At 44.9% G+C, this 9,020-nt stretch overlaps 1 protein-coding gene across 1 annotated transcript in view; it reads left to right on the top strand.

The window, feature by feature from the left end:
- The first annotated feature begins 7,014 nt into the window (after nt 1–7,014).
- Nucleotides 7,015–9,020, top strand: part of PRDM5 (PR/SET domain 5) — an 89,411-nt gene continuing 87,405 nt past the window's right edge. The window contains exon 1 of the mRNA XM_074823581.1: nt 7,015–7,216. Coding sequence (XP_074679682.1) covers nt 7,124–7,216 — 93 coding nt within the window. The 5' untranslated portion in view covers nt 7,015–7,123. The remainder of the gene's footprint in view (nt 7,217–9,020) is intronic.

The raw sequence follows: 9,020 nt of genomic DNA, 5'->3' as shown, positions 1-9,020 counted from the left end.
TACAGGGCTCAGGGCAGAGCCAGCTATCTGAAAGTGAGTTATTGCTATTCAGTATTTTTAACTACTTCCTACTAGCTCTTTAGACTTCTTTCCTATATTGCTTACGTGAAGTTGTCATGTGAGATAGATAGCAGCAAAAATCTACTACAGTCAAATTTGATTGTGCTTATTTTAGGTCCATATGATGTGGATTAGTTAAGTGGTCATTACTTAACACATCACTATGAAATCTGAATTACTACCTTAATCTGGTATTTATTACCTTAAAATTTGTCTTAAGAATGTTTTTTTAAACCCTATTTTAAAAACCTCTGAAACAATAGGAGTAAACACTCGATATGCAGTCAGCTTGGGAATGGAAATGCAAACACATGTATGTATTTTAACATTTTCAAAGAGAAAGGAGAAAATACTTAATTCTGAAATTCTGGAGCTAACTTCCAGGACTTCAAATATCTGAGAAAGAAACTTTAACAATAACTACTCTGTATGTGTAAACAAAGAAAGAGATGTAAGTTAAAAACTAATCTTACCATTTACTGCTTTCCATGACCTTGAGTATTGCAACCCAAGAAGTCTGTATTGGTTTACAGAAAACCCAAAAAGCCAACTGTGCATTGATTAGAAGAGAGATTTGGTGGGGAAATAACTTTTTAGGTTAGAATGTTTACTGAGTTCAAAAAGCTCTGAAAAAATCAGTGCAGAAAAAACAACAAGCCACAAAAAAAGAAAGCAGTCCTTAAAAATAGCTCTGAAAGGAATTTTCCTTAGCAAATCAAAGTGCATTAGGGAAAGAATAACTTAAGTTTTTCAGATCACCAGAAAATACAGACAAAACACTGTTCAAACTGGAAAAAAACGAGACACTGAGTGTATGGGCCTTATTGTCATATTTATGAAAGGCACATATAATTGTTTAGGAAAATAGATTGTCTTATATCTAAGAGACTGAGTTTTTAGTTGGTAGTATAACATATGGTTTAAGTTGACTCCGTGTCAACACAATTTGTTCCAGGTACTAAGAGTCACTGTGCCTGGTGATTACCAGTAGCAAGGGTGCCAATGTCCCCAAAGCAGGGCAGACTTTAAAGACATACACAGCTCTTATGAAGCCCTACTACTTAATTCGCTGCTTCTGTTTCTAAATCTTTCATTTGAGAGTATTACACTTATATCTGTTTTCAGAAACAGTAGAAGAGTCATTGTGTCTGCCTGCACTGGCATGTTGCATGGACTACAGCAATATGGTTTCATATTTAGCTTGTCAGCATTGGATACCATAGTTGCTGCTGTTGGCTTTAAAGAAGGGGAAGATTTTTCCCATGTACCTTAGTTGGCTTCCTTGGGGAAATTTTTTTTAGGTTGAACTCTGTACAACAGAGAAGAACAAAACCCCCTGAAATCTGTACGCTATTCCTCTTCCTATCTTCCCCTCAGATTCTGTCATTAGACAAGCTGAAACCTTTGCTTCCTGAAAACGTCAATGGAAAATGAGAAAGTGCAAAGCCCCTTCTCCATCCTGGTCCAGATTCTGCAGAAGGTTTGGGAATTCATTTACAATGAAAAAAGAACAATGTTCCCATACAAAGTTAATGACCTTGTACCTAGTCACAGAAATGGGCTTGGCAAATTCCAGGGAAGTATCTGACTGAAATCTTTGCATACCTGGCCAAAGCTAAACATTATTTGCACACTGGAAACATGCAGATATACATGGACAAAGAGGAAATAGTCTGCCAATATTGTAAGCATCCTGCAAATGAGATACAATGCAGGTAAGTCAAAGACTGTTTTTAAAGTGCTGCTCCCAATCTCACCAGGCTAAGAGGAAGTTGATAGTGTTGGAAAAGAGATACATAGATCCAGAAAAGAAGCTTTCAAAACAGTAGCTGCAAACTTGATTCATCTGCAGTGCAGAAATGTTTTGTGGACCAGTGAATGCACAACCTGGGAAGGGGGAGCTGTTATCATGAACAACAGCCTTTCTCAGATCTGTCAGCTGCCGGAATCAAATGCTGGTATTCTAATACTTAAGGATGCAAGAGTTCTTAAAAGGATAAAAAATTTCTGCCTCTCTGATTTCAGTCCAATTGCCTGAGGGGCAGGAGAAGGGAGGAAAGAAATGTCAAGTCCCTGAAAACCTTTAGGGATGATACTACACCATCTAAACAAGGGATTAGCTATGAAGAGCCATCCTTTCTTCTGGAGCACACATTTTCCTTCTAAGCTGCTGGATACTTCAGTGGCTGGCATGTTTACTTCTGGAATCTTGAAGACCATTTTTGTCTTAAATCTTTTTGTTTCTTAGAATGTGACATGTGAACTTATTAAGTATGACCCTTAATTAACTGTTCCTTGGGTGGAGGGAGTATCATACCATGCTTCTGGTATGATGTTGCAACAAGTATTGTAACTTCAGACAAGCGACTCTTGTAATTATTTTGTTTGTCACCACATGTGGATTCCTGCCATGGAATTCATTTGGGGCACAGCAGCTTCCATGACTACATAAGAGCTTTCTTCTGAAAATACCTTTCTCTTTCCAAGGAAGTTATGTAAATATTTTTTGACACCACTAGGCTTCAAATCTGAAGGCTGGTGGATGCCCTTGTGTTTCTCCTTAGCGTTCCATGTAGTTCTTAACAAGCAACTACAGAACAACATAGAAACAGTGGGTCAGTGTGTTCAGTTTCTCTGTGCCAGGCTTCAAATGAGTTATAGCTCAATGTCTGCTGTTTGAGGAGAGGTGAGATTTTTCAACTGCTATGCCAGCAAACCCTCATGTATCTGCAGTGATTGTAACCCAAGTGTGTGTTCACTGGTTCATTTGGTAAAATTCAGAGACGACAGCTGTGTCAGCAAGAAAATTCCTTTCATTGGTGTATGCAGCATCCTCAGCTGAAGGTGATGTTGGCACTGGCATGTTTTGCAATCAATTTTGTTCATGACAAACAGGACTACAGTAGGCTATATGCACCTATGCTATGTATGTACCAAATACAAAACATAGTTGAAACTTACAGGGCTCCATGCTTGCCACGGTCTAGTGATCAAAATACATTCAGCATCATGTTATGTCTTTCATCTTTGTTCTGTCCAATTTGATTCATTTGGACCTTTCAGACCTTACCCTCCTTGCACCTGTAACTACGACAAAATAGAACAGAGCTGCAACATATATGTCTGCTTGTGGAGCAGTGGTCAGCTTTATGCTCAACAAGGCTGACTTTATTCCCCCCAGTGGCCCTTGTATGAACCAGAAAGGACAAATACCAACACCTAACAGTGCATGAAGCCCATGTATAAGACCTTATGGTCAATGGCTGATTAATTTTTAAAAAAATAAAATGCTGGTACAGGTGGCCAGGCAGTTGTGAGTATCAGTTTAATGTCACAACACCCATTACACTACAAAAAGAGAGACTGGTGTCTGTTTTGTCCAGTGCTATGGCATCTTTCCTGTTTTGCTTAAACTGAATGACATACAGGTAACTGCATTTCATGTTGGAATAATAATGGATGAAGTTTATAAATGAAAATAATTAGTCTTGTGTACTTAAAGAGCTTAAAACCAAAACATGTAAACGCATTGCAAATTATGCTGTACTATTTCTTTTGTGTGAAGTTAAATGTAATCTTTAAAGGTTCAAAATGAAGCACGCCCAAGTTTTTTTTTCTTAAGAGAAAAATACTGAGGCCTTCATAAAGTGGAAAATGATTTTAAAATATTCATAGCCCTTGGAAAAGGTCAGAGACAGGGAAAATGATGCCAACATTTTAATCTGGTATATATTAAGACAGATTGCCCTCCATTTAAGAAAGTATTCTAGTCTACAAAAATAACAAGTATGTTCAATTATGCACATAGAAGCTTTGGAGTTGGATCTTAATTAAAAGAATAGTTAAATTTTGTTCTTTCTCTTAAAACTGAAGCAGTCACCCCAGGCAACTTAATTCCTCCCTGTTCAATATATTTGTTTTTGAGGCATTAAAATTATTACTTCCATAGATTTAGATACTCTTTTAATTAATTTTATTTTTTACTAAATCAACAGTCAGTGTCCAGGCTACCACCCTAGGTCTAAAACTTGTGTGTCTGATTGTTTTCATTCTTAAAGTCATTCTTCCAACCGTGTTGTTGGATTCTTTCTTCCTTTTGTTTTCCTTGTCAAAGTGAAGGCCTCATCTAATTTACTAGAGCAGTTCCTCATATATTGAATGGTATCATGCAGCTCAATATACATATTTGTGTATATACGTGTGTGTTGGCATTTTTTCTTTTTCTTTTTTTCCTAGATGTCTGCCTACAGACTGGAGAAATCCAACTAATCCAAAACAATACACACACCTTTATGATGATCTGTTCGCTGTCATGTTGTAACTAAAATCCTGGACGTTTCTTCATTCCTTACAACTGACACCAATACAAAATTTTCCTAATACTTTGGTGGAAACTAGATGCTTTTAATACTTCTACTATTTATACTTCTGTTAATGTCTCTGGAAGACTAAGAGGAAGAGGTTGTTACAGTCCAGTGGTCTAATTATTAATGCTAGCAGCACAATTTTAAGATGTCTATAAATAGAGCATTTTTTCCTTTTTTTTCCTTTTCCCTCTGCTTGCCTTACATGCCTTCCTACTTGCTTTTAACTGCATAATCACATGTAACCAAATCCCTTTTCTAACTACACTACTTCAGTTTAGAGGGCAACAGTATGTATGATGTGGGCTGAAACCTCAACTGAAATTTATCAGCTTTCCAGAAAAAGTTCAGTGTTGGATATTGCAGCTTTATGAAAAACAGTACTTGTGTAATGTCAGCAACCTGCTAAAGTGTAACTTCTTTCTCCATGTTCAAACTAGATTGTGTGCAGTACTAGAATATGATGCCCCTGCTGAGTACATTGTAAGAACATACAGGATGGTACTCTTTGGACAAAAACACCATTATGTTTGGGTTCCTTTAGGGTTGCTAAACTTCTGGCATTCCATTCCAGCTCCCTCATAAACGGTCCCCAAAACTGAAGGATTATGTGGTTTCAAGAGTGTATCTAAATATGGACTCACCCATTCCTGCAATACAAAAATAACGAAGATAAATCTGAGTGATGTTTGAGAAAACGTAGTGCTCATGGAAAGTGTTATGTAGCATTAAAATGTGTTTGGGTATTGTTTCTGGTAAGAATACCCCTGTTCTCTTAAGCAGTCATATCTGTAAGTAGAAGAAATGTAGATTTCAGATGTAGAGGTCTCTTTTAAAAAAAAAAATTTAAAAAATTTGGATTTCTGTGACAGGTTGAAGCCAATCTGCCTCTGTCAGGCTTCACAATCAACTCCATCTTTCAAATTTGGGTCCCAGCGCTGCCTGCTCACCTCTCTCCTCTTACATCTGCCTTCAGATTACTCCACTGCAGAAACCTGAGTGAAAAGCCATCCTGTTGATGAAAGCTGATCATCGGAACGGGGCTGGGCTCCAAGGCCATGTCTGGGTGCTGAAGTGCCATTTTCTCTGGCAGCGAAGGCCAGGCTCCAGGTGAGGCCCGCGCTCCGACGCCTCTCTGCAGTGCACGCTGCTCATGCGTTAGCCTGTGGCGCCATGTTCGGAAGCCGTGGCCTGTGCCGAGGCATGTCGTTGGGGCACACGCTTTGCTGGGTAAAAAACTGGCTGGATGGCCGGGCCCAAAGAGTGGTGGTGAACAGAGTTAAATCCAGTTGGTGGCCGGTCACGAGTGGTGTCCCTCAGGCTTGGTTTTGGGGCCACTCCTGTTTAACATCTTTATTGATGACCTAGACAAGGGGATCGAGTGCACCCTCAGTAAGTTTGCAGATGACACCAAGCTGGGTGGGAGTGTTGGATCGGCTTGAGGGTAGGGAGGCTCTGCAGAGAGACCTGGACAGGCTGGAGCGATGGGCTAAGGCCAACTGTATGAGCTTCAATAAGGCCAAATGCCGGGTGCTGCACTTGGGCCACAACAACCCCCAGCAGCGCTACAGGCTTGGGGAGGAGTGGCTGGAGAGCTGCCAGTCAGAGAGGGACCTGGGGGTGTTGATTGACAGCTGGCTGAACATGAGCCAGCAGTGTGCCCAGGTGGCCAAGAAGGCCAATGGCATCCTGGCTTGTATCAGAAATAGCGTGGCCAGCAGGGACAGGGAAGTGATCTTACCCCTGTACTCGGCACTGGTGAGGCTGCACCTCGATTCCTGTGTTCAGTTTTGGGCCCCTCACTACAAAAAGGACATTGAATTACTCGAGCGTGTCCAGAGAAGGGCAACGAAGCTGGTGGGTCTGGAGCACATGTCGTACGAGGAGCGGCTGAGGGAACTGGGGTTGTTTAGTCTGGAGAAGAGGAGGCTGAGGGGAGACCTCATCGCCCTCTACAACTACCTGAAAGGAGGTTGCAGAGAGCTGGGGATGAGCCTCTTTAACCAAGTAACAAGCGATAGGACAAGAGGGAATGGCCTTAAGTTGCGCCAGGGCAGGTTTAGACTAGATATTAGGAAGCATTTCTTTCCAGAAGGGGTTGTTAGGCGTTGGAATGGGCTGCCCAGGGAGGTGGTGGAGTCCCCATCCCTGGAGGTGTTTAAGAGTAGGGTTGACATAGCGCTGAGGGATATGGCGTAGTTGGGAACTGTCAATGTTGGGTTGATGGTTGGACTAGATGATCTTCATGGTCTTTTCCAACCTAGACAATTCTGTGATTCTGGGGCCAGGCCTCAGCGGCCGGCACTGTTGGAAACTCGAAGGCCTCGGATTTCCTGTCACGACACTCACGCCACCGCGACCGAACACGACCCGCACACGCAGCGGCCGGGCGCCCTTCGACGGCGCGAAGCCCCCGAGCGCGCGCGGCCGGGCTCTGCCCCCGCCCCCTGCCCCGCCGGGCGCGCGCGCCCCCTGCAGCCGCCCCGCCCCGCCCCGTCCCCGCTGCCCCGCCGCGGCGGGGGCCCCGCCGGCCGCCCTGGCTCCTCCCCTCCTCCGCCGGGGCCGGGGAAGCCCCGCAACCAGCCCCTCTTCCTGCCCCCTCCCCCGGTCTCTCTCTCTCTCTTTCTCTCTCCCGGTGGGATGGAAGTCCCCGGTAATCCTCCTCCCCGGTAGCAGGCGGCGGCCCGAGTCGATGCAAAATGCTGGGCATGTACGTGCCGGATAGGTTTGCCCTGAAGTCGTCCAAAGTGCAGGACGGGATGGGGCTCTACACGGCCCGCAGAGTCAAAAAGGTGGGTGATGGCCGGGCGAGCGGGGTAACGGCCCGGCCCGGCGGGGAGCGGCTGCCACGTATCAGAGGAGAGCGGGGCGGCTCCTCCGCCCCTCGCCGCCGGCCGGGCCGCCGCGCTCGAACTTTACCTCAGCCCCGCGCTGTCGGCGCTGCCTCCGCTTCCGTTCGCCCGGGCTCCCTCTCCTCAGGGGAGGCACCGCCCGCTGCTCCCCCCCCGATCAAAGGGACCCTCCCGGTGCCCGCGGTGCTGCCGCTTGAGGCGGGGAAGGGGCGCGGGGGCCGGCCGGGCCGGGCCGCCGACTACCCTGCGGGGCCGGCGGAGGGTTTTCTCTGTGCGTTTTTGTTCCCCCCGTTTGTTTTAACTTCGTTTATGTTTCTGGCACTGTGCTGGGGGCAGGGCTCCTCCGGCCGGCACGGCCTCCCTGGCTGTCGCCCGGCCTCAGGCCGCGGTGCGCCTCTGAGGTGGAGGTGCCGGCCCGTCGGTCGCAGGCTGCCGGCGCCTCCCGGCTCTTAGAGCTCGGTGGGATGGAGGATTTACTTCATCGTTACGGGATGATAAAGCCCGGCCTGTGAAAGATGTGATACAGCTGAACTGCATGTCTCTCATACGCCAGCGAGGTCACGGCCCTTGACACCTCGTAATTGAATCAAAATCTCTCGATTATGTGAAATCCCAATTATAACTGTCCGGATGGCTTGTTAGAACAGATAAAGGCATGCCTAAATTATGAAGCCCACATTAGTGTACACTTGTATCTATCTTGTATGTTTCGCTTTCCATCTTTGTCCTGATTTTGGCTCTGAGTGGGTCGGCAGGGCTGCCTAATTTTTCAGTGGTTTCATCAACAAGGCTTAGACACCATGGGGTAGGGGTGTCTCATTTTTAAGGTGTCCCTGAGTGTTAATGGGGGGTGGAAGGGGAACAATTTTGTATCACTTGCCTTAAATATTTTTCCACTGAGGTTCTGAACTTTCATTTGAAAACTTTGGGAGTTCACACAGCAAGGAAGGCTGTACACTACTAGCATATGTTAATCCCTGGCCTCTGAAATAGAGCAAGCCATAGAGTGAAGCTAATGGAAATCATCATCCACATGTCAATATCAATTCTGAATTTTGGTTTAGAGGTCAGCATCTGAACCCCCTTCCTTTGCACTGTTGTAAATTGAACCATTAGAGTTGCATGCTACGAAAATAGAGCATTTTCTTGACTGAATTACTCCATGTTGCTGTTGAACTCTACACAGGCAAAGTATATGCTGTTAGAGCTCTGCCTGCATGGCTCTGCCAGTTGTGAGCATGTCATACAGGACATCTAAGCAAAACTGAAATGTTGCAAGTATGACATGTCTCATGTGTGGAATGCAGAAGGTAAAGGCAGAGGCAGTTGTAGTAAGATCTATTTGTATTAGGAGTGTCTGGTGACAGTGTAACAGGCTTGTTTGTCCTCTGGCAGTGAATCCTTTGTGCTGGTAGCACAGACAATTGTGCTATGCAAAGCCCTGATCAGAAGTATGTATGTGACAGGCAGACTTTGCTCTTTGATAGGCTGAGGAACCAGCTCCTGAGTTGCTCTGTGGACAGTGATTGAAATGGGTGTTCCTAAAGATGGTTGGAGACTTAAGCACTGCATGTCACCACGGCTGTTCAGAAAAGGGTGGATGTGTAAATAACACAGATGATATGTTGGGTATAGCCAGGCTGTGTGTTACTCATTTCCATGGAAAGAAAAATCACATCTGAAATGCTCTCAGCATGTTCTCCTGGCCAGTAATGAGACAGCAGTACTACACTTCGTGGGTACG

Source organism: Strix aluco, chromosome 4, assembly GCF_031877795.1.
Source record: "Strix aluco isolate bStrAlu1 chromosome 4, bStrAlu1.hap1, whole genome shotgun sequence".
NCBI classification, from domain to species: domain Eukaryota; kingdom Metazoa; phylum Chordata; class Aves; order Strigiformes; family Strigidae; genus Strix; species Strix aluco.
Note: the sequence above shows the minus strand (reverse complement) of the source record. Positions and strands in the feature narration are given on the sequence as shown.